This window comes from Colletotrichum karsti (assembly GCF_011947395.1).
Source record: "Colletotrichum karsti strain CkLH20 chromosome Unknown Scaffold57, whole genome shotgun sequence".
In the NCBI taxonomy this organism is placed as follows: Eukaryota; Fungi; Ascomycota; class Sordariomycetes; order Glomerellales; family Glomerellaceae; genus Colletotrichum; species Colletotrichum karsti.
Window position 1 is genome coordinate 132,185 of NW_024065957.1, and position 24,397 is coordinate 156,581.

At 48.8% G+C, this 24,397-nt stretch overlaps 3 protein-coding genes across 3 annotated transcripts; 1 reads left to right on the plus strand and 2 right to left on the minus strand.

The window, feature by feature from the left end:
* Window positions 1–12,593: 12,593 nt before the first annotated feature.
* CkaCkLH20_12296 (uncharacterized protein) lies at window positions 12,594–14,204 on the minus strand (the record flags this gene model as incomplete). The annotated part of the gene is made up of 1 exon (XM_038895009.1): window positions 12,594–14,204. One exon carries the CDS (start codon window positions 14,202–14,204, stop codon window positions 12,594–12,596), a length of 1,611 nt encoding a protein of 536 aa, XP_038739671.1.
* A 3,723-nt stretch (window positions 14,205–17,927) lies between these two features.
* Window positions 17,928–19,050, plus strand: CkaCkLH20_12297 (uncharacterized protein; the record flags this gene model as incomplete). The annotated part of the gene is made up of 3 exons (XM_038895010.1): window positions 17,928–18,414; window positions 18,521–18,741; window positions 18,814–19,050. The coding sequence occupies 3 exons, from the start codon at window positions 17,928–17,930 to the stop codon at window positions 19,048–19,050; spliced, it is 945 nt and encodes a 314-aa protein (XP_038739672.1).
* A 164-nt stretch (window positions 19,051–19,214) lies between these two features.
* CkaCkLH20_12298 (protein kinase domain-containing protein) lies at window positions 19,215–23,168 on the minus strand (the record flags this gene model as incomplete). Its single annotated transcript, XM_038895011.1, has 6 exons — window positions 19,215–19,412; window positions 19,477–19,587; window positions 21,527–21,649; window positions 21,706–22,455; window positions 22,506–22,885; window positions 22,943–23,168. The coding sequence occupies 6 exons, from the start codon at window positions 23,166–23,168 to the stop codon at window positions 19,215–19,217; spliced, it is 1,788 nt and encodes a 595-aa protein (XP_038739673.1).
* Window positions 23,169–24,397: the final 1,229 nt, after the last annotated feature.

Below are 24,397 nucleotides of genomic sequence, written 5' to 3' on the forward strand. Positions count from 1 at the left end.
GGATGACCGGCACTATCCAAGAATTGTGGAAGATTACCGGCCTCCGGAATTGCGTGGAGCATCGATCCCTCTTCATCGTTGATTTCGGTCGAGAGCCCATCTTTGCGGGATATTGGATGAGTAGCTTCTTTCTGAGACTCCGAGGCTGAAGGAAGTCGTTCAGTGGAGTCGATAATCGAAGTAGGACTCGCATGAATGTTTTCCATGAATCTTCCAACATCTGCCACGCCGTAGGTATTGTCCTTGCTGCACCTCTCCCGCATATAGGCAAGCTTCTGGACTACATCGGGACACTTTGCTCGACGGTGAGGATTCGGGTTTAACAGAGACTCAAGGACAAAGTCGAGAAGATCATGAAGGTAGGTGGTACATTTGCTGTCGTTATGAAGCTTTTCAATCCACTGTTTCGTCCATTCATCAGCTTTCTAGACTATAACGTTTGGAACAATTGCAGGAAGGGAATGCAACTTACGCGAAGTACCGATGGCTTCAGGGAAGCAGTGTCTAGCTTGATGACGAAAAACGTATCCTCCTTGAGTTCTTGTAACTCCTCGTTGCTCTCATCGTGGAGTCGTTCTTCCACGAAGGTATCATTAACTGCATCAGATCCTTTGATCAACCAGGTGATAAACTCGAGATAGAGACATCCCATGGTCCACATGTCCCAGGCCTGGGAGGTTATGGCCTCCGGTAAATCACATTCTGGTGGCCTGTATGTTGGCGTCCTTGGCATCTCTCTGGCTGGCACCTGAGACCGGGAATGTCTACTATGGAACTGTGCCAAACCAAAATCGGAAATCTTGAGCACTCCACTATAAGCCGCGGGTCCGTCATGATCTTTGAACCACAAAATGTTTTCAGGCTTGATATCGCTGTGTCGCCCGAACGGACGCGTTCTTGCCGAATTGACGAAGTCCACAGAAAAGTTCCGGGGATATGATTCTAAATGGTAATGATGAATCTTGCTTAGTCCAACGGCAAGACCGTAGCACTGATCTGCAGTCCATAAGGCGAGGGGTTTGTCGATGATAGGCCTTGGATTCCACTGCCACAAGTCCCTGAGATTGCCGTCCGCCCATGGGAAGACAAGATGATAGCTACCAGCTTGACAATATGTAGCAAGCAGCTTGATCAAGTGCTGATGAGAGTTGATGGTGAATCTTGTGAGATTCTCAACCTCGTGGTGGAAGTCGGCCTCGTTGGGAGAGATAAGCCTCTTCACCGCGAAATACGCCTCCTTTCTCTGCGAATCCGTTTAGTCTGACGTCCGTGGATGCGCTCCTCCAGAATCAACCTTTTTCAACAAACACTTACTTCTAGCGTATCGAAATTGTGATGAGCTGGGTGAATCTTTACTTTGAAAACGCTTCCAAAGCCTCCCCACTGTGAATTCGAGACACGTTTCTCATCAGATTCCACAAGGGGCAACAAAACTTTGGTTTCCAGTTGGTAATGAAACACCTTGTGAGCTCTATCTGCCTTCGAAAAGAAAGGAGAAAGCAAGTACCACTGATACCTTTCGAAAGTTTCAATGTCAATGTCTCTCCAGGTGTAGAACGCCTCAATGGGATGATGGGGCTCCTCCTTCCGAAGCAACTGTACATTACCGCCTTTGGGCCCGAGCTTTATTTTGAACGGCAAGTCCTTGTCTCTCAAGCCTTCTGCGATGAATTGCATGATGCATTCCGACTTTTGAATCAAGACAAGAATGACAAATAGCTTACAGCCCGATGTGTACTTCTCTGTGGATGCTGTCCCAGCTTCCATACGATGTTTCTTGCAGACGTAGTCGCTGATTGCTTTCAAATCTTTCTTCATGGTTGAGTCGTACTTTGAGTTCTTAAGCTCCTGAATGACGGACTGTCGGGTGACAAGATCTCCGAGAACGTCGTTTGGGATGAAAAAGCCTTTCTCTTCGTCCGGGTGATCAATCGCTTTAGCTCTCAGTTCTCTTCTGAGATCGAATCGATCTGATTCCGTCAGAAAATGTGGCCGACTCACACTGAGCATGTGTTGGATAACTTGATCATGCTCTATGGGGGGCGTTTTGGATCGGGCGAAGCCCAATTCCAGATCGCCAAGGACTTCGTCACTATCTCCTTCAAAGTAAGGGACGGTATGCTGGTGACTGTCTTCCTCGTCAGAGTGGCTTGGTTCGGAATCGAAGACCAAAGATACGTCATCAAGATCGCCGACCGATATATCAGGTCTAGTATGTAGACCAAAACCGTAGCGAACTGTGCTTGGTTTACTCGACAGGTCACTGACGATGGAACCGCGTTCTTTCCCATTATCGTCCGGGTCCATTCGAATACCGAGGAAACAAAAGCTTTCCAGATGGGCTGCGATGTGTTTCGTCAGGTTGACGTATTTTGTATCTCGCGGTTTGTGTGAAGCTGATGCAAGAGGCTTGAATGCGGTGCGTTTAGCTGGTTGGTTGATGCTATCTGTCGAAAACCGAACGCTGGAAACTTTGTGACCTTTTGAGTGCTCGGGAGAATCTCCTGACGAGGTTGCGGCTGACTTCTTCGGGGCGTCCCTCTCGCTAGACTGCGGTGGAAGCTCATCCACGTGCGTGTTACACAGAGGACATTCATACTTGTTGCGCTTTCCGGTAGTATCAGCGGAAATATGTACGTATTCTGTCCAGAAGTTCCCATGTCGAGATTCCATGTGTGTTCGCCAGCTGTGATGATCTTCGAATTCTTCTGGTGGATATGCGCACTCCTCGGAAAGACAAACAAAAGGCTTCAGATCTTCTCTGACATGTTTTCTGTTTAGGAACAATTTCTCCGATTAGATAGGAACGCACAACTGGAATATCATCTCCCTGCCACATGTACGGATGAAGCAAGGAGAAGATCATTGAAGTACTCACCGCCAAAACTCGGGTTCTTCAAAGTCTTTGCTAAGTAAGGTCCTGGAGCAAAATTGACATTTCACCTGGCCAGAAATGCTTGAGTCATCACTCCCTTGGTCTTTGGGCGGAGAGGGATACTCGATCCCTCCTGTCCACGCAGAGAGCGTGCTTGCCGCGTCGGAAGTAGATTTGATGTTCTTCTTAAACGCCTCCTCATCCAAAGTCGATGGTCGCAAGGAAATTTTGTCATCCTTTTTGGGCCGGGGAAAAGGATTCCAATGCGACGCAGTATACTTCCTCTCTGGACTAGAAGGAACTCCAAGTGAAGGAGCCTGATGTTGTTTCGCTTTACGGGGTGTCGGGATACTCGTCTGCACTTTTCGCCGGTCCATCCGATGCCGCTGATAGATCAGGCGCTGTCTCCGGTAAACAGCGGATTGTTTCAGTTGAAGGCGAAAAGCTTGCGTGATGGCCGGGAAAAATCGTTCAATTATGAGGTCCATCAGATTCTCGAAATCAACTGATTCCATCTCAGGATAGCGCTCAGTGTTGGCAGCTATTCGTCGAGGCAGACTTTTCCGAGATGATCGGAAGATGGCTGCAGAGACTTGATTCAATCTTGAAATCGACCCATCGATTCCATACAGAGGGCCTTCGAGGTGTTTGAGGTTGGACGCATTGTCTTTCACTTTAGTTGACCCCATGAGACGAGCGCTGATCCCCTTAAGTTGATGACTCTTCTCGGCAGCATGGTGTACTGTCGCGTCCAATCTTGAAGCTATTGAACTGGCTTAGTAGCTGAATTGATACTATTTCGGCCAGATAGACTCCAAAAGCGCGGTACTTACCTGTCTCGAGGTTCTTCTGGATAAGATCCAGTATGCGAAGTACCATATTTTGAGGCTCGTCGTGGCCGTGTAATCGGGCATCCAGGGAAAGGAAAGGTTCGGCAAAGACTCCTGAGTTGTTTGCCCACGCCCAGAAGCGTTGCTGATACTCCTCGATTACAGCATTACCGCTTGATAAGGTATTCATACACACCGTGAACTGTAAGTTGCAAGCATGCGCTGCATGATATATTGGTGCATCTTCAGAAGCCATCGGGGAAATTTACCACCTGCTCAGCTGCTTCTAGGTGGAGGATGTGGTCATAGAGCCATGGAATGAACCTGGAGTAAAGAGGGAAACATCATGTAGCTTGTTACAGCATGAGGGGAAACCTGAACTACTATTTCTGGGCACTTCTGTTAACGATAAGGCGACCATGCGTTAGGACCAAGGACTCTTCGGCACGATACAGGCGTCTTACTAGGGAGCACTCAAGCGCCCTACTCCTGCAGTCAATGATCACGCAGAAAGCCCCACCGGGTGGGGGGGTGTATCGGCATCAGCTGATAGATGCCCTGTCGCAGCACACGCCCGCCATCTTATCGGGATGGTTTGTACTCGGTACATGTACAGTCTACAACATGGGAAGTCATCAGCGTTCTCAAGCGCCAATGACAGACATTTGCCGCAGAGCTGCCCTTTCTTGTTCCTTTAGTGGCACACTGTTCGGATTGAAAGCTTGGCGCGAAAGAATCCGAGGTGTGCCTCATCAGGCTGAATACACCCGACCAATTCCATGTAGTTAAAGTGGGCTGGGACTTCCAGATCCTTTACTCATGCATTTCACTTCCAGATACACTCTCATTTTCATCTACTTCTACCCTAACTTTGGAAGTGTACTACTGGCAGGGTGCTCGCTGGTTATAAGGATACTCACATGATGCACTGAGAGGTCTTCCCGCCGCCATCGACTGAGCTGAGCCTGTAGTAAACTGCAGTCTACTCCTCAAGGAGCGCCAAAACTTCAGTTCTTGTTTCCGCGGACTCGCAACTAAGATATAATGGGCGAAAGTATCAACAAACTCCGTTTGAGAGGTTCTGCCCGGTGGAAATCTTTTCGACAGAAAGCTTCCTCGTGGAATATTTCATCATCAGAGGAGATCAAGATCAAGAACGCGGAAGAGTTTAAAGATCTCGATCGAATACTCGGTAATGGCACACTCAATGCGGTCAGCGACAGTTTCACCCCCAGCAAGAGGACCCCAGATGATATCTTCGCATTGTCCGGTCGAGTCAACGAACAAGCGAAGGAATTGCAGAGCTCTCAGATTGCAATACCCCTCATCACTCGTGGGTCGAATGGCGTGTCAAATAGTAGAATGGCCTGTCATCTGGACAATCCTCTCTTCGAGGCTTCCAAACAACTGTACTGCGCTTTAGTGCAGCAATCAAGCTGCTGTGAGAGCGGTCATACCGCCCGAGTACAACTAGGGGGGCTTTTTGCAGGCGAAAATGAGGACGACTCGTATTCTCTGCACCTTTTTATCTCATCCCAATTAGACGTTGCAAGTCCCGGCTGCCGCTGGCAAGGGACTACTTGCAGTCTTCAAACACCATTGTAAGTGCAAGCTTCCCTGAGATAGTTGAGTCCTTAGAAGCGTTAGCTCAATGGCCCCCAGAGACCACCAAGCCGACGACAACTCAACAACTGGTTTATGTGACCTTATCGAGGACTGCGACGCTCACCAAGATCATCTTCACCTCATTCTTCATGCCAAAATCGGACGGACACCGTTTGTACGCCAACATGTTGGAAATCGAAGCAAGCAGAGTTTTACGCCCCAAACCCAACTTGGTCATCTTCTTGATAATGGTGACCTTGAAATCCATCCTTCACTAGCGGACCGGACGTCCAACACAAAGTTCTTCACAACCGCCAGCAAGGCAGCATTACTACTCAATCTTTCTGATGCGCTTTGGCGATTAACTCCCGACTTTTGGCCACAGAACGGATGGAGCGTTGATGATATATTTTTGGCCCTGGACTCAGAGCCAACGATCGATCAACGAAAGAATCTTGAAACACCGTACCTGGGCAGCCGCCTAACAAACATACCTTCCACGAAGACGATGATTTCAGGTGCGCTTTGGCAAAGCCAATCAAGGATGTTGTCCTTTGCTCGGGTAATAATGGAAATCTACCTGGGAACGAGGATACTGGATGCTGCCGACAGCGTTTCGCTATACAAAAGGATACATGAATACCTTCGTGGACCTGGTGAAGGGAACATACCCGGGAACCTTCGAGCTGCGATTCAGGCTTGCTTGGATAATTATCGTCGAAGTTACATTACGCCGAAGGAAGAGATTTATACTAATATTGTCCAAAAGCTGCAAGGGTTTTTGGCGATGTATACGCCACCCATAGATCATCGACATCGGTACGAGATTCGTCTGAGGCAGAGCCTCATCGACAGCGGTATGGCAATCCAAGAGGAATCCACATCTCGGATAGTGTCCCAGAATGTCCACGGTGAGACTTACGCAGTGTGCGTGCCGCTCGCCCGTTGTCCTGTCAGTTGCTTACAAGACCAGGGAGGAAGCTATTTCAAACAGTGCTGGATGGTTCAAAAGGCTCGATAGTCTCATTTACGTCATGGATTCTGTGAGGTCCGATATCGGGAACAAGACGGTGAAAGTTGCTGTCCTTGATACAGGCATTGATCCAGATGATCCGACAACCAATTATGTCGTCTCATACAGAGACTTTGTCGACAAAAAGAGAGAAGCCAAGATCGACAGCACTGGACACGGAACTTCTCTGGTCAACTTGATTGTCAGGGTTTGCAGCCAAGCAGAGCTTATTATTGGGAGAGTGTGGGCAAGTTCAAAAGAAACATTCGAAACGGAGATGCTCGAAGCCGAGGTGAGATCTCAACCTAATTATTACATGCATATCATGCTTGCTGACGTGGTTTGAAGGCAATTGAGTGGGCCATTTGCGAAGGTGCTGATATAATATGTCTGTCTTCCGGCTTCAGACATGAGCCCGGAACCAAGTTCAAAAGAGCACTTCGCGCAGCTCAGCGCGATAGAGTATTTGTCTTTGCAGCCGCGTCAAATCAAAGCAACAACGACGGAATAGCGTACCCAGCACGATACAGTAGTCGCGGCGATGTATTCTGCGTTTTCTCGACCGACGTAGGTGGAAAGAACTCTCGACGTCTCAACCCCGGCGGCCTGAGCAATTCGCCAAACTTCGCCATTCTAGGAGAAAATATCACGGAGTTTCCAGGTAGAAACCTTACGGGGACTTCATACTCCACTGCCATTGCGTGCGGTATAGCAGCGCGCTTTCTCGACTTTTCCAGACAAGAGGGCAACGCCACTTACTTCACAAAATTGGGAGCAGATGCCCTTGATCTTCAAGAGAGGTGGGGAATGGAACGGCTCTTCAAGTCAATTTCAACGCCTGATCAAGAATACCTCTGTATCCTGCCTTGGAAATTACTTCCATTATCGCTCAGGCATCTTGTACCGTTTGAAGATCTCATGCTTTCTCGTGAGGAGAAATTGGCTGCGAACAAGGGATTGTGTGAGACGATATCTCAATGCTTAAGAGACATCTAGAAGCACTTACACAGTATAGCGACTTTACAAGTTGAGATCACGAGATCGATGACCCTGGAAATAATTTTGATGTGATCTCGCTCATATTCGAAAATAGCTTATATCTGAAATAAACGGGGGAAAAGAAGAAAGAAATCCCGGTTACTCGGGAATCAAGACAAGGCATCTTTCTCCATTCGGCAAGTCGTGTTCGAGAGCCGTCCAACCAGCCATCCCCACCTCCTCCGCTATCGACCTCACATCGACCTCATCGCCATCGGCGCTGAAAGTGGCACCTTTCCCAACCGTTCTTTGAGATACTTCAGAGCTGAAGACGGTCTTTTTCAGCTCCAACAGTCTCACTGCCCAGATAAAATCTGTGACATGCTTCCCTGACAGGTTCGAACTTCGCGATGATGTGACTCTCGATCCGCCTTGGGCTTTGACACTATCCAAGGCTTTTCTAGAGTCGTGGAAATGCTCAGTATTGAACGTTACATTCAACTTCGGATAGCGAGAGGAAGGTATGAACTCACATCCCGACTGACATGTCTAGATTCGCAAGATGAGACTCATGACGTTCCGACGAGCCCCCCTTCGCGATCATAAGGCCGGTTATCATAAATATCTTCCAGGTTCCTAGAGTTGTGTGCGCAGAAATGTATGCAGCTACCTCAGGTGAATCCAGGCAGTTTTCCACATAAATCTTCGATGGTTGAATAATGTGGGTATCTAATCGATCAAACTGAGCAAAGTTGCTGACCGTCCTCTGGAATGCAAGCTTGATTTCACTTCCAACAGCCACACCTGGAGTAGTAGCCACAGGAATATCGGTTTTAGTATCAGCTCCAAGCTCCACGGACGATGAGCTATCCCAATGAAGATCAACTAATGTTGTGGGCCAGATTCTTATTCCGCGCGGAAAAGACACAGGTCCAGAAGAGTTGATTACTTGGTCTAGAGATGATAGGTCGGGTATGACGTGACCAAGCAGTAAGGGGCCATCGGATGGTTCTGGGGCTTTGTTGAGTTGCACATTGATGGGGGCGGGGTAGTGTGCTTGCTTCAGGACAAACCAGCACTTGTCCATGGTCAGTGAGCATTGGTTTCAACCAGACGAATAGACTGCCTTACAATGGTAATAAAAAGTGTTGACGTTGGGAGATTAAATGAGAATTTTCACCAATGCCTCTCTGCATTCATCTAGTACAGCAGCAATCAGCGCAAAGGAAAGTCATCTCGATCCCTTCCTCAGAGACAGAACACGTAAGACCAAAAGCGGGCAGCACTGCGCCATGTTGTGATGTGGTGGTGATAGGCGGCCAGCTGCAGACGAACAGGTCAGAGCACAGCCCTCATTCATCATCTAATATTTATCCAGTCACCAAGAACACCAAATAACAGGGCTACATGTAGGATCTACTGGTTAACGTAGTCTGGGCGGTTGCATATCATGCAGCCACACCATGCATGTCAGACTACCCCGTACATCAAACAAATCAGCAATTGACACGACTAGATTTATCGGTGAGCTCTTCTTCCTGTCTTGAACTATGTACTCAGTACATGCTCTCGAGAGAGGATATGAAGTACGTCCAGATCCAATGCATCATCTCCAACCGCGAGTGCGTATGCGGATGATTTCCTGCTCTGCTGATACGACACGTTTCCGTTCTAGGTTAGCATCTGAACCGAGCAATAAGGGCTGGTGGCTGCATTTTATTGCATAGAATATTGCATTAGCTGAATCGAGCAGAAGACAGACCGGTCTCGCTTTATACGAGGGAGGGTGGGATGGAAATTGCGAAACTAGGCTGGAAAACCAAGGAATACGTGTTTATCCGCTGTGAAGTTTGAAGACACTACCGCATATGCCTCAATTTAATGTTGAAATAGCTTCGAGTAAACCGACAATGAACGTTATAGAACCAGACCCGATCTGATAAACTCGATGTTGGGACTATCGCGAGTCACGAATGTAGATGGATGCAAGTTCAAGTGTCTACGAATTAGGTAGTCGTGTTGTCTCTAGACTCCTCACTTCCCGATGTTTAAACGAGATTCGGATTTGCATTCGTTGCCGCGACAACATAACCTGCTGCCCAGAGCCTGTCTTATCGATTCAGAAGCATCTGGCACGTCTAGGGGCCTGCTTCAAGCACCCAAAGCGGTTATCAGGCGGCGCGTGCATCGGAACACACATCCTTCTCAATTATGAGCTGGGGCAAACGGTGGATTCGTTGCAGCAAATGCAATAGCTTCCAAGAAGTTGAAGTCGAAATGCCTTGAATTAGGCCACAGCAAACAGGAAGCCGGAGTGGGGGGCGTACCCAACAGACTGCAACAGGTCACCAAACACTCATCTCATGTAAGAAGCCCAGTCATCCCGATCAGCATCTGTACAACTAGACCGCACCGGCAGTCCTATGGAGGTCAAAGTGATCCACGACCGCTACATCAGAAATCCATCGATTCTCTCTATAAGCCTGCGGGAACAATATGGCCCTGGAAATTTCGCAATAGAGTACCATCAAGTTCTTGATAACTGCTAACACAAGTACAAATGCGACAAACTGTCACCTTCAATAACACCTGAAACGACTCCCGACAACGTACTACGACCAAACTGACGAAACACCGCAATCCAGATTTCAGCATCATTATAACAAACATAGAATGAAAGTAAAACCAAATATCTTGGACACACTGCCTTTTAAAGAGTTGACAGGCGGATGGATTACAAATATTTGGAAATAGCTGGATGATCAAGGGCATGCTATCGACAACAGCAGAAAAATAGAAGAAACTGATGAATTTACATCGCATGTATATGCGTATAAGTCCCATGGCGTGGTATTGCAATTTGATATGCTTTTTTGTTTTGGACGTCAAGATTCACGCTTGGGGGCCACAGCCTCTTCTTGCAAATGAATGAGAGTGGGAGGCAAGGATAAGCTGCATCAAAACTACGTCGCATCGACCAATCCAGCACCATGCGTGACCACCTTCACAGGTTCGATTGGAACCCTTAAAGACCGCGCATGCGGTTCACGGTCTATAATTGCCAAGGACTTACAGGCATCGTTTGTGACTACATCAGGAAACCCCAACTGCAAGGTGAATATATTTGCGTCCAATGTCTGACCCCAAACTTTTCGACGCTGCAAGTTCTCTGCACTTGTTTGGCCAGACTGCAGCGTCCAGCGCATTATCATCTTCATAACACCCAATTGAACCTTTCCTGGGGATAACAGACACAACATGTTTAACAGAACGATTCAGATATTTTCCAACCTCAGCGAGGCAATGCCAAACACCTCAACAGTCCCTGGGTATCATATTCCTCCCGTCTGGTTTCACTGGGAACAGGCATACTTTGGTCAGCTTTCCACCGTCATCCAAAATCCACTCGTGCCTGCAAGGCTGGTTCAGAATGGGTGCTACCTTTTCGACGGAAGCATCAACTGCGATAAAGCGTGCGGAAATGTTACCCTAATGTTTGAAACACCCGAGACGCTCTGGAATTGTGTCACACTCGCAACGCTGTCGCTCCTCACAAGGTTTCCGAATGAAGACCCAGGACGAGACCGTATCAATAAGGCTGATGAGGCAGAAGCGAACCACACTCTCAATTTCGGCGAGCTGAGGAAACTTGACTACCCGTTCAGGCTGCTTCGTGGTTGCGCTTTAGAATCCTGCTCAACGTTTGGTGGATGTCCACTTCCTATCGCTGAGTTTTTGGCCGTTCCCATCAACACAAGTAGAATCGACAAATTGGCAGAAATCATGAGCGGGAACTATTGCGCCTCCGCGCACCCAGGCATCGATTTCGATATTGCTGGGCCTGGTGTGAGTCTATCCGTATTTGGTTATGCAAAGATCGCTAATACCCCGACGCACCATAAGGTCGTGATTGCGTACTTCTTTCAGTTTGGCTTGGTCTTCTTCTTCGCCGCTTCTTTTACGCTTACTACCAACTGGATGAAAAGCGACAAGCCAATGTTTCTTCATAGAAATGGGTTCACCAGAGCAATCTCATCCTCAATCGCCGACCTTCAAGAGACTCAAGCTTCTTTCCTCATCACCGTGGCTGGGGCTGCAATTGCAACGTTCCTCGGTAACAAGGGCACAGGTCTTGCCAACATCTCCACCGTCATATCTTGGATCACCAATGACACCATTCTGAAGGGCGTTGTCGCGGCCGGGTCATATCCGCTACTTCTTATTCAAATGGTTCTTCATGCATCAGGGACTCGGTGGTGGTACATGCTGCTCTTTGTGGTCGTCAACGTCATCATGGTTGCTCTTATGCACCTCCCAAAGAACATGGACCCTGAATCCTTACTACCTCATTTCCAGAACGCAGCGGTAGACCTTACAGGCTGTGGACGCCATCCGGGGCCTCGCACCTTTTGTCAGAAATATAACGACATCTCCCTGAATCCTATCAAAGAGCCAGGTCGGTTTTTTCAGTTCAACTCGAAGTATCCCTTTCCGATATACCTCATCTCAGCCATTTTGGCACTCGACTGGGTCATTTATTCTGCGTACGATCTCGTGCAGAATCCATGCTTGGCCAAGAGGTACAGTGAACGATTTCTGTGCGCGTTTGCAGTCACATATTAACGAGGCCATCAGTAATATTTTGAGTCAGCTTCGGTGTTTTTCTGCCATACCGAAATGGCGGGAAACCATCAGACCTTATCTGTAATGGATCTACTGCGGCCTCTGGGCACTGCTAGAACTGTTCACGTTTGGAATGTGTATTCTAGCAGTTGCTGAAACCAGCATATTCCTTGACGTTCTCAAAGAGAGCTCCGAAGGTGATCTCAACATTACCAAATGGGCCTTCGGTCAACTAGTGGCTGTTGCTGTATGGTTCCCGATCATACTGAAATTTGCTTGTCTTTTTGCGTGTAGGTTAACTGCTGTTCGCATTGAGAAACTCATCGAAGAGCGAAACTGATTTATGAAAACTGTAGTGGAATTTGGGACTGCAAACTTCGAATTGTACCAAGACATCAACTCAAGGAGGCAAGAGGGATTGGCTGGGCGTGCGATTCGCAATCTGGTGACGATGTCAGTGGAACTTGCAAGACTCAACCGCTTCAAATCAAAGCCAGATGAAAGTGGTAATGAGGAAGAAATGCAGCCTCTGAACGCAATGTCTCGACATAACGAGCAACAGAACATTAGACAAGCAGAATCATGAATAACCCTGCGAGAAAAGCATTGGTCTTATTACGATGGTTATTGGTTAAACTCAAGAACTACGTTCATTGCCTCTACCCCAGACTCATTCCGCTGCATCAGCCGCCCTGCCTTCACATATCGTTTTCTGTGAGATTTTCAATACGCGCTCGTGTGGCATGTTGTGCTCCGTTTTTGAATCCAGCTTGCTGCCCATGAAGGGGAAGTCTTCGTCGTCCATGACACCAACAGTGAAGTGACTCGTCTGATCCGATTTCCTCCGGAACCAACCCAGCCTGAATTTCTTGCCAGCGAGCAGCCCATGAAGTTCTGATGTTGGCAGCCTCTCAGTGGCTTCTGGGATGTATCTCGCGGCGTTCGACTCATAAAGCAAACTCGTCACCATGGCGATACTGCTAAACCCTTCCGGCGCTAGGCCCTTCACATCCATGCTCAACAGCCCACTCCGGATTCCCATCCACCGCAAGGTATCAGAGACCAGAGCCCATACGTTGATAATAATTACAAAGCTCAAGATTCCGATGATAACATACGTGATGGGAGGACTCTGTACAAGCCGGCGCCGGCCACCGTCGATGATGGCCGCTTCGATGGGCGGAAGTCCCTCTGCTGGGAAGGCGGTAGAGTATGAGTCCTCTCCAATCCTTAGCCGGTGCTCCAGATTGGCGAGCTGAGCGCTTGTGAAAGAGAACGCGGCCCTCAGCTCTTCCAATATGATATCGTCAGACTCTGGGTCGCCTAGTATCTCCAAGGGATGCTTCCTTTGCGGCCCAAATAGGGATGGGAAGTAGTCATACATATTCCCGGCTTCATTTGTATAACGATTAGTAGGGTACACTTCGCCGGTTCTGCCCATATTGCTGAGGTATGTATTTTGAAGAGGGATTGCAAAGGGCGGATTCCAGGGTTGCGTGGTCGACGAATCGGGAGGGGTTATGTGATTGATCAGGAAATCCCCTTTCACATATTTCAAATGCACGTCGACCATAACTTGGGCCCATGTGTAGTTGCATCGCCAGCATCGGAAGAAGGATAGTCTATCCTTATGAACACGGTAAGACTTGTCGTAGTCCCAACTTCCCCATACATAGGTTTTCACCTGCCAAGGCACGAGCAAGTCGTTGTTGTCTCCAACTTCAACATTGCAGGTGTCAGCTTTATCGATGGGATTGTCCGCAGATTCAAATGTTCCGGCAAAGTAGCCTTGATGAAAATCGTGCTGGCTCCAAGTCCAAGCTATGAGCTCTTGAGTGCCATAAGTCGAGGCGGTGCCGTTCGGACACGTTACCGGAAACGACGCGTGGGCCCAGATTCGGTTCGGGTGCCCTTCAGGAAGGTTGTTCGAACGATCGCCCTCTGAAATGTTCAGGTGAATATCTTCTTCCGTCAGTATCTCGCAGTTGGAGACTAGCTTGGCCGCCGGTGTTGACACTCGGATCGTAATGTTTTCGGTTGCACCATCGATCGGAAGCTCTGGGATTTTCAGAGCAGGAAACACGAATTCGCCAAAGGTGTTTTTGGGATAGGTGAGATTGACTTGGCCCCAACTATCGAGGACACTTTGCAAAAAGCTTCGATGGTTTTGGTAAACTTCAATGTTATTCTCAAAAGCCTTATCCCCAAACCAGCTGTTCTGCTGTATCTGGACCGGCGTTTCGTTCGGTACTGTTTCAACCGAGAAAAGAACTGCGGCCAAGGTTGCTAAGAATCCGCAACCGAGTACTGCAATCTGAGACATCGCAGTCGTCCAGATCCTATGGCGTAGCGACTTCAGCAAAGATCGGAGACCTAAAATATCCTGTATCGAGAGGTCGAATTGTTGAGAACTACAGGGACGAGCAGAGAGGGTGTAGATAGTGTAAAGTCCCCTGTATGCCGCATCACATGCGCTCGCGTACAGTGCAACTGCGACCATAAGCATCGCTGGGAGTGCTGTCCATAATAAGTATGAATAACCCTCTTCTTTGACCGTCATCAGTCCGCCATGCGCCATGGATGATCGTAACATGGCACTGAGTGTAGCGACGAGGACGCAAACGAAGACGGTGAATGTTGTTCGTGGCCATGTGGCAAGGACCAACGGACAAGAGGTTTTTTGGTTGCCCCATGACTCTTTAGCGTCGATGGAGTCCAAATTCGGCCGAAGACATGAACGGCTATGAAGGGAGAGCATACTCCCGAAAACAGTAGCTGGGTCTCGAGACCACAATATGGTATGTCGCTCCGTATCCAGAAGGACGTAGCCCAAACAGGTGGTGACAAGAGCTGAAAGAAGTATCAGCGGAAGACAGACCTGCTGACTGACTGACAGCTTCACAACAACCGTCGATGTCTCCCCGAGAACTGTATCATCGACCTTCATCACGTTCTGCCGTAAGAGGTAATGTCCGATGAAAGGGCTGAGTCTTTTGGTGAGATTGAGCACTGAATGATACATTCGGTTGGTTCTTTCGATGGTGGTGGTGATGTTACGAACCGAAGTCATGTTTTCGAATGCTTCCTCAATATCATCAGGAGTGATTAACGGAGGGTTGGTGTTGCCGAGTTCAGTCGCATATCCCACAATTAACCACACATCCGCGAGGAGCGGTACCGATGACCCGTTTGCCACTGATGTGAGATTCGTACTGACCCCGTCATCGACAACCTCGGCCATGGAGAACCACCCACGAGCAGAGCACACAACAGCGGCGGCAGACACATGCTCCACAGACCAATTTGTATCAGAGAACCTGAACCTGTTGGCAACATAGCGGAAATATCCCCATTCCTGTGGTAGGTTTGGACAAGACGTGTCGTCCAACTGACTCGAGGACGAATCAATTGACCAGCTCTCCACATACGGCCTCTGTCTGTCTGTTTTTGGGTATATGGACTCTTGCCAGGCCACAGGTCCGATGCAACCATCAAAAAATAGGTCAATGGTAAACATGATCCAATGCCCGTCTTCGTCAATATCAACTTTGGTGGTGTAGCTCTCTAGTTTGGCACACTCAGCTTCAGCGAAGAAGCCTTCTACTACAGCCTTTACCGGGGAGTTTGGGGTCGCTCGGTGGCCAGTATCTGCCTTCTGAAATTTTTGATGGGCGCCATCTTCAGTGAGACCGAAAGGGGGGGGCGTGTCGAAGTCTTTGATAGCCAGGGCGGCGTAATAAGCTGCTGGCTCTGGGTCTATGTCAGGGTTCGGTTCGAACACGTATGAATGGTTGAACGAGTCCAATATTTTGATATCGGTCGGCTCGGTGATTTGAATAGGGGAAGTAGTGAATAAACCAGGGGCCAGAACTATCTCGGACTTGATGATGAACGACGCGGCAATGATCGAAAAAACCGAATAATGCTTTCGGCGGAGAGATTGGACAAGAGCTACCGGCGGCAACATCGAGAGGTAGTCGAGGTCCTTGTCGGGGGATTGCTCGCAGCGTAAAGCGATCCATGGCGTGTATCTCATTATTTGAAATTCCACCCTTGCCCATAGAGCAGATATAATCGTCAGTACTGTTGATATGAATGTTAGTGTCTGCGATGCTGAAGGCTTTATCTTCGTCTCGGGATTCTCACCTGCTGTCGGTCCAAATCGCCATACGTATCCGAAATTGTCCCGGTTCCTGAATAGGCCGTTGTTTCGCTGTGAATACCACAGCAACAGGGATAGGGCAATTGTGACGCAGAGGAACAAGCCGGCGAAGCATGCGAGCATGGAAATCCGCAGCCATCTAGGCCGCCAATTGTCGCCATAGCTTGTGTCGTTGTCTTTGAGAAACGTCAACTCTTCCGTGGCCTCTTTATGCACGGGAGCTGTAGTTCTCGTGCCGTCGATGAGTCCTTCTCTCTCCGTAGCGTCTAGTTCCGCGCCCAGCCCGTAGCAGCCCGTGGAGGAGAAAGTGTTTTCCTGCCGCGCCCGCTCACTCTGGATAGTATCTGGAGAATCCGAAACTGTTGGATCGCAAGGCAAAGGCTTTCGGCGGATACTGTTGCGTAACAGCGGCTGGTGATCGTCTCCTTGAGCTGTCATGTTTTCAACTGAGACGCGTTCGTTTGCAGTCGTTCAAGAGAACCGCCAAACTTTCGTCAGCATGAGTGTGGTTCCTGGGGGCGGCGTGTCGCACTGCCTTATGTATGTATGCTTGGGCAGATAGGGTCAAGATCGCCTGACTGGACGGGGCAGACTGGATCAGCCACGATTGATTTCCGTCGTTGCCCAGAAATACCCTTGATACTTAGTTGGTTGGCTGGCTATAAAAGTCCAAACATGCTCAGGGGTCGTTGCAGGTGGGTTCATGAAATAACCTGGCCTATCTTTACTGCTTGATTTTGTTGGTCCTTTGGAGAAATGATGTTGGTTAGAGGCACAGCATGGAAGCGAGGTTTCCAACTTTCTGATGATGCCTGAGCCCCTGCTCGCCCTCCTCGCCCGGCCGGCCTAGCACGGTCGCACGACCATATGGCGGAGGGTGATTCCACCGCACCTGAACCACCGTGGCCTGCCTTTAAGTTGGTTCATCACCATGAACTTCAACAGTGCCACTGCTCAAGATGAGGATTATCGAGCAACACAGCATATCACAATACGCATGGTCTGTGAGTCTCAGAAACCAGATAGTTAGTTACCTTTTGCAGCATCAGATGGTCTTGGAATACAGCAAAGCACGTCTGCATCCGTGTATTTATAAAGTGCTGTTTTCTAACAAGACAAAACAAACACATAGCCGCGGATTTATCTCGTACTTACTTGTTAAGCGGTTGAAGATGGACTGCCGGATGCTCTTCTCAAATAGGTCAAACATATTATCACCGTACTTCGCAAATTCCGTTCGAGAAGAATGACGTTTCTTCAGGTCAGATATGCCGTTCAGCAAACAGGAACTTTATATGTATAGCAGTTGGGTACGGCGAGATGTCAAGCCAAAAGAATAGGGGTAGCTGCATTGTATTGCGCGGCGTACTGCATTTGCTGTTGCCCCTCCAAGCACAGCATTGACTGTCTGTCGCGAGATATTTGAAAGATCACAGGATCTTATTTAATTGCCAGTATCCGTGGAATCATACCCTTGAACATTTCGCTCAGCACATTATCCATAGAACAAGGTCTTCTTTCTAATCATCATTGGGGTTGAAACTGCAGTCGTTGCCAAGGCGGACTTCTGTGCTTGCTCCTCGGAACCGGGCTCAGAGTGCCTTGGCGTATTCCTGGGCGCTCGCTTGAGATCCCGAAATGGTTTACAGGCGGCACATAATTTACACCGGCGCAAAAAAGGGGTGTTCATGAGTTGTAGACTTTTACAAGGATAGAGATGGTCTACATCAGGGCGGAAAAAACGGAAATGCGGTGGCAGTTTTCCCTCAATCCATCCTTTCCACTTACGACTGAACTTCAATCAATTTTACGAAACGCTTCTTCCACATAACGACCTCCACGATGACGCTCCTCACCAATATGGCGCCACTGGTCTGGGCGCAGCCCGCTCCGGGCAGCTCAGCGGCCTTCCAAGAGGACGATTTCGTCGCTCTTTGGTTTGACATGTACGCCATTTTGATGAAGCTCAACTTCTGGAAGCGTGAAGACATCCTCTTCCCGCCAGTAGCGACGGGGAGGCATGCACAACTGGACAGCCAGCACCTGCTAATAGAGAGAAGAATGAGCCCAGAGGCCGTTTCGCTAGTTGAACGGCTGCCATATCCCCGGGTCGCGTCATACCGACGCATGCGCATTTATCCGGAGGCTGACGCCATGAATTACCTCGATAAGGACGATATCAGGGACTGTCGCGATCCGCATGAGATGGCGCAGTACTCTACCCAGCTGCATAGTTCGAATGACGCCAGCTACCTCCTGCCGCAAGATGTCACCCTAGCCCGCCCTGATGAGAGTGATGGACTTGCCTGGATCTTGGATCTTAGTCACAGTGAGCCCATTAAATTTTCTTCTCCTTGTATCTTTATCATTTCTGTCTTGATATCTAGCCTTCAATAGACATTTGAGCTGTTGAGCTGACAATGCGATCTCTCCAGATGCCTTCCGATTCGTCTCTGGACCTTTTGAAGCTCCTGCAAGAGGAAGCTATGGTGGCCTCCCTCATGACTACCCAGTTGAAAGGCCGGACGACCCGGATCACTACAGAAACTGGCCCATGTATCATGCGCCTACAGTTCTGAGGAGGTGGATTCAGGACGTCCTTGACCTCGAGCTAGTTCCAGCCTCGAGCCAAGGCGAGTACTGGAGCACTTCATCTGTAGGCTCTACACACATACCACATTCTTATCCTTCAATCCTACGTGAATGAAAACTGAAACCTCATTTATAGGATGTTCTTGGCCAGGTAATTGGTAAGGCTCTGAGACATTATGGCTGGCCGGCCGAGTTTCGCGAGCAGGACTGGGCGCGTGACTCCGAGCAGATTTATCGTGCCGCAGGTGACGTGGAGGAACGTTATGAGAAGTCATTTGATCCGCACAAGTTTGGCTGGGACCGGCAAGTGCTTCTATCCAAGTGGAAAGAGGATCCAGACCTCGTTCCGTATGTTGGCCTGGATCTGTCGTAGAAGGATGCATCTATCAGGTCCCTGTATGATGGTGAATCTGTTGATTCTTTCTTCTAATTGGTTACTTCGAAATGTGTCAAATAAGTAACCATTCCGTTCACATAAGAGGTATTACATTCATATTAAGTTGAAGGCATTGTGTTTTGTCCAGATATAGATTCTTTTTAAACCGGGGAGAATGATGAGGGACACTTCAGCTTGAGTCTGGCTAGACTCAGTACCCTACTAGACAGCATGTAGTACCCACCCAGAATGAACAGAGTGAGACAGGCAGAGAAGACAATAAGAACCCAGAAGTACGGCGATATAATGGCCTGTCCTTCAGGTGGGAACCAGTTGAAGGAGTCCGTGGAAAATATGGTCTATTCATATGTTCAGTAAGCATAAAGATACCCTAGGTAGTTTATCATGGTAGGATAAACTCACGGCAACGAACATGCTGGGTAGGAACACCATCGAAAACATCGAAATGTTCTGGATGCGCTTCCCATCCCTTTTTGCGTCCAAGGCGATATGCATGTTGCTCTGCGCGTGCCACTGAATTAAGATGGGTCAGTCGATGCTTATGTGGGAAGAACGGGACTGGAAAAGGAATTCTTACAAGCTGTGTCGCCATGGACATCCCGTCAACTCTCATCGTGCAGTCACGAATGCTTTCATCGTATTCGTGGATGATAGTTCTCAGACGACTCTTCACCATTTGCCCCACTCGAGCGACTCGTTTGATGTGCTCTATACAATGACCATAAGGATTCCTCTGGTTGGAGGCTTTGACAGACTGTCGCTGGGAAAGATGTTCTGCGTGCTTGAGCATTTCCTCGAGTTGCGTCTTCCAATTCGTGAGACCATTCCGTATCTCCGTATTCATGAGCCAGAGACTTAGCGTCTTCGTATTGTCAATTAGAGGCGGCGCCTTTTCGTCGCCATCTTTCAAGGTCAACGTCGAGATAGTGCTTTCCAAGTCGATCTGGGTTTCTTCCACGAGAACTTTCAGCTCTCGCCCCCTCTCCAACTGAGCAAAGATTCCTGGGAATAATAGAGGGTGTCCAAGAGCATTTTTTCGCGAACCCGAGTCTATTCAGGACATTTCTTTCAATCTCAGGGGTAGTGCCGAAGAAGATTCCGGAGGTGCGTCCGGTCCTGAGACGATGAGTGACCGAAAGTGCTATATCACCTGGCCAGTAATCCGAAGATCGGTAATGGTAAACTGTAAAATCCAACGACGCTCGACTGCGTATCCTTAGTAGACTGCCGGCGCGGACGCCTTATGCCTCATCGAGGTTTAAAGCAGGCGTTGAATACTACAAGAACAACAACAAGGAAGCGCAGTCTTCATGTTGAGACCGGCGCGCGAAACGGTGAGTAAACGTCAGACTACATCGTGGAGGCAAATAGCCAGTGCCGACCTACGGTAGAGTTATCGTGCCATCATTTGACTTTTGGGGCTTTTTGTTGTGTTCTTTGAAGTTTTGAAGCAAATTCTGCTCCTAGTTTCGGTTAGATTTGTTACGTTGCTTTGCCTCGAGGGTCTCATCTCACTTCGAGGAACCACCTTCTCAGAGATGCGTCATCCAAGATCAACTCTCTAGGTTTCTAACAAAGGCTGTTGAGGTTTGAATATGGAAAGTTCCGGAGGTGGCTCACTTACGTCTTCATTCTCGCTTATTTGAACGAGTTTAGACGTCGCTGGCGCGTATCTGAATACATGTACCTTTCGGAAATCTGATTCACATTCACAGAGCAGAGACCCATCAAGAAGCCAGTCCATTTTTCTGTGAGTCAGGTTTGTATTATTCTGAAGTTCAACTGATAGTAATGAAGTATGATGAAGATCGTTGGACGTGTGCTGGCACCGCTGGGTGATGTGTGGCTTGCGATGGCCTCCGCGAATCTTAAAAGTCAAAGCCCCTTCAAAACTCTCTCATGCACGTCATAGCCTCTCATGCAAGAGGGTACCCCTTGCCCGCCGTATACTCATACGGCAAAAACTCAAATCAAGCCGAAGCAAGAGGGTACCCCGGAGAGGGTACCCCGCGACACTCGTCAAGCGCAGCTAAGATCGCCTCAATATGCCCTTTCCTCTCACCGAGACGGCCGCGATCGGTCCGCGGGGCAGAACAGTACATGTCTGCGAGGCTTTCCTGAGAGGGTCTAAGGGTAATTAGACTTTGCCAGTGATGCTCTGCATGCAGTATTTCATCAACTCATACTAGACACATCATTTTCCCATTGTGACATCTGGTTGCCAGTTGTTTTCACGGTTGATTCGTTCCCTTGGTGCCTCTTCCGTGCGTCCGGAGTGCTGGCGTAGCTTTGGATGGTTGCGCTTTATCGTATTCAGTGTCCCCATACTGAGATTGATTTTCACTGCCATCGACTCCGCTTGCGACTCCGGGAGCTGCCAAGGTACCGGCTCTTCGCAGTATGACGTATCTTGGAGGCACTTTTCTTCTAGTTGCTTCAGTCGATCACGAACCGCCTTGCACGTCGCGCGTTTACGGCTGATGGACTCGACTATCAGCATCTCGTTTTGAACCAAGATGAGAAGGTCATGGATGTAGTTCGTGCACTTTCGATGGTTGTGAAGACCATCAAACCACTTGACTTTGTGTGAGTAAAACCTCGTTCATAATATTGGGGGTAGCATGAACTCACCCTTGTCACCTCTGGCTTAACCATTGCACCCATGCCCTCGTTTCCAGTCGCATGGAGGTCGACGATGTCAAAGAACAGGTCCGACATGTACGTTTGACCCCATATGGAGCTGCCTGTCAGACGATAATCGGTGAATTGCTCAACGAGCTCCCAGCCACCAAGAAGCCACGTCGCAAACTCCACATAAACACATCCAAGTGTCCAGATGTCACAGGATCTTGATATACTGGCACCTTCTACATCGCACTCCGGTGGTCTGTAGGAGGGTGTTCGCGCGATGTCGGAGCTCGGTATTCCCGATCGGATAGCTCCGTAGTAAAAATCACCGAGGCCGAAGTCGGATATAACCAGAGTTCCCCGATTGTCTGACAAGTCCTTAAACCACAAGATATTTGCTGGCTTAATATCTCCATGGCGCCCATATCTTGCGGCATTCTCAGGAGTCCCATCCACTTGGTCAGGATATTCGTGAATCAGAGCAAGTCCGTCTGCCATGCCAGTAGTCTGCCTCGCAACCCATTGAACCAAGCCGACAGTCATGACAGGTTGACTGTCAAGCTCCCAATACTTGGATAGGTCACACTCAGCCCATGGAAAGAGAAAGTGAAAGTATCCCTTGTGGCTCCACGTGGTCAGTAGAGATATGAGGTGCTCGTGCGACTTGTCGTTTTCGAACTTGCGCAAGTTTTCAAGCTCCCTTTGAAAGGCCTTGGTATCGGTGGAGCGTACCCTCTTCAGCGCGAAGAAACACTGTGGCGGTGTTAGACCTCGAACTACTTATGGGCTGTGGTCGTACTCACATTGGGGTCGGCTGAATTGAAGTCATGATGCCGTGGGTGTAATTGGATCTTGAATGTCTCGCTGTAACCGCCATTTCCTCCTCCATAGGGACTGGACATGGAGATGAGCGGTAAGATGATTCTGTCGGCGAACTTTCGATGTTGTGCTTTGGAACCGGTTGCCCTCGTCAAAATTGGTACATTCATGGTCCATTGCCAATCGTCGAAGGACTTCAATGAATTATGGCGCCATCCCGCAAAGCAGTTAAGTCGAACCTCGGGATCGGAACGCTTACGAAGGTCGATATTCCTCTCATCGAGGTCGACCTTTTGCAGCGGAAGGTCTTCATCCCGAACTCCTGTCTTTGGGTCCAGGAATCTCTTAAGTGACCCCAGCTTCTCTATCAAACACAGAAGGGCGAAGATTTGCCGGAACGATGTGTGTCCACAAATCGTACCTGTTAAGCGATCCAGCTCGTCTGAATCGAGCTCTTCAGCGAACTCAATGGCAAGCTCTTTCCTTACGGTTCGGTGGCATACGAGCTCGTCGAGGAAGCCGGCAGGCAGATAACCGTCCGTCACCTCTGGCAGTGGATGTTCCTGAAAATGACTCCTGAGCAGTTCATCAAGGCGAAGGTCTGCTTGAGTAGTGCTAGGGCCAGAAGACTGCGAAGAATTTGCCATTTCGGTCTCGTTTCGCTGACCGCCGGTTATGTCTTCTTCAACTTTAGGCCCCCGCACCTTCAGTTGTGAGGCAGCCAGATCTGCCAACACACTGTCTTCGCTTGGGAAAGACCTTCGGATTTCAGTGGGCCACGACACCGGGCTGGTCAGCTCCTCTGGCTCGGAGAAGCTGCAGTCGCTCATGAGCTCAGAAGCAGAATCTTGATCGAAAGTAAAATTGTTTGGAAGATCTTTGGCCTCGTTGTGAGTACTCTCTTCTAGAGACTCTGCTGATACCGATTCGCCTTCGATTGGGTCCAGGTATGCAAGAGACCAAAATGCGAGAGCTTTGATATGTGCCCCTATGTGATTGGAAAGAGCCTCATAAGGCTTTTCAGAAATCACCTGCTGGACTTCGTTGGGAACACAATCGCAGAACGGACATGTAAAGCTGTCACGAATCAAGTTTGTTCGGCCACGTCGTGCTTGGATCAATGCCTGTGTTCTGGAACACACGTCCTGATGGATACCTAAGAGATGCTGCAGTAAGTCTTCTCTATTGTAGAAGTCAAACGAAGATAGATCGGTCTGTCCATCTCGGTGAAGATCACAATGCCATATTGTTGTGTGGACCTTCCATGCCCACTCCAGGCCGTGATGTTGGTGCATGTGCGTTTTCCAGCTTTTGGATGAGGCAAAGAACTGCATTGAGTCGGCACAGCTTTCTGATAGACAGATATAAGGCTCAATGTCTTCATTGACATGGTTTCTGTGAGTTGTCAGGTCTACCCTTTCAGGGATTCTAGCTTGTAGAACACTTACTCCCAATCTTTGCTCGATAATGTCGAAGTATCCAAGATCCTACCACATAGCGGACATGCAGTGAATAAAGAATTTTCTGAAGCACGAGGTCTTGAAGGGTAGTCGAATCTTTCAAAGCTACTGGCTTTGATTGAGGATCCAGTGCTGATATGTGAGCGTGGAGTCTTCAGTCTCCTGAGAAACCTCTCTTTGTTGACAAGGGAAGGATTTGTTGCGGACAAAGCCGCGTTCTCCTTATGTTCATCCAGTAATGTTGGGTCTTTGACGTGAACAGCTCCATCAGATACATGTTCTTCCTTTGCCAGGTTTGACTTTTGTGAGGTTGCTGGCTCTTGCCTGCTTTCTGCTAATTTCCTGTTGTGGCGTTGCTGGTAGCCCAGTGATCTCCCTCTGACGTGGATTGAGCGTGCAACCTGTTTCAAGAAATT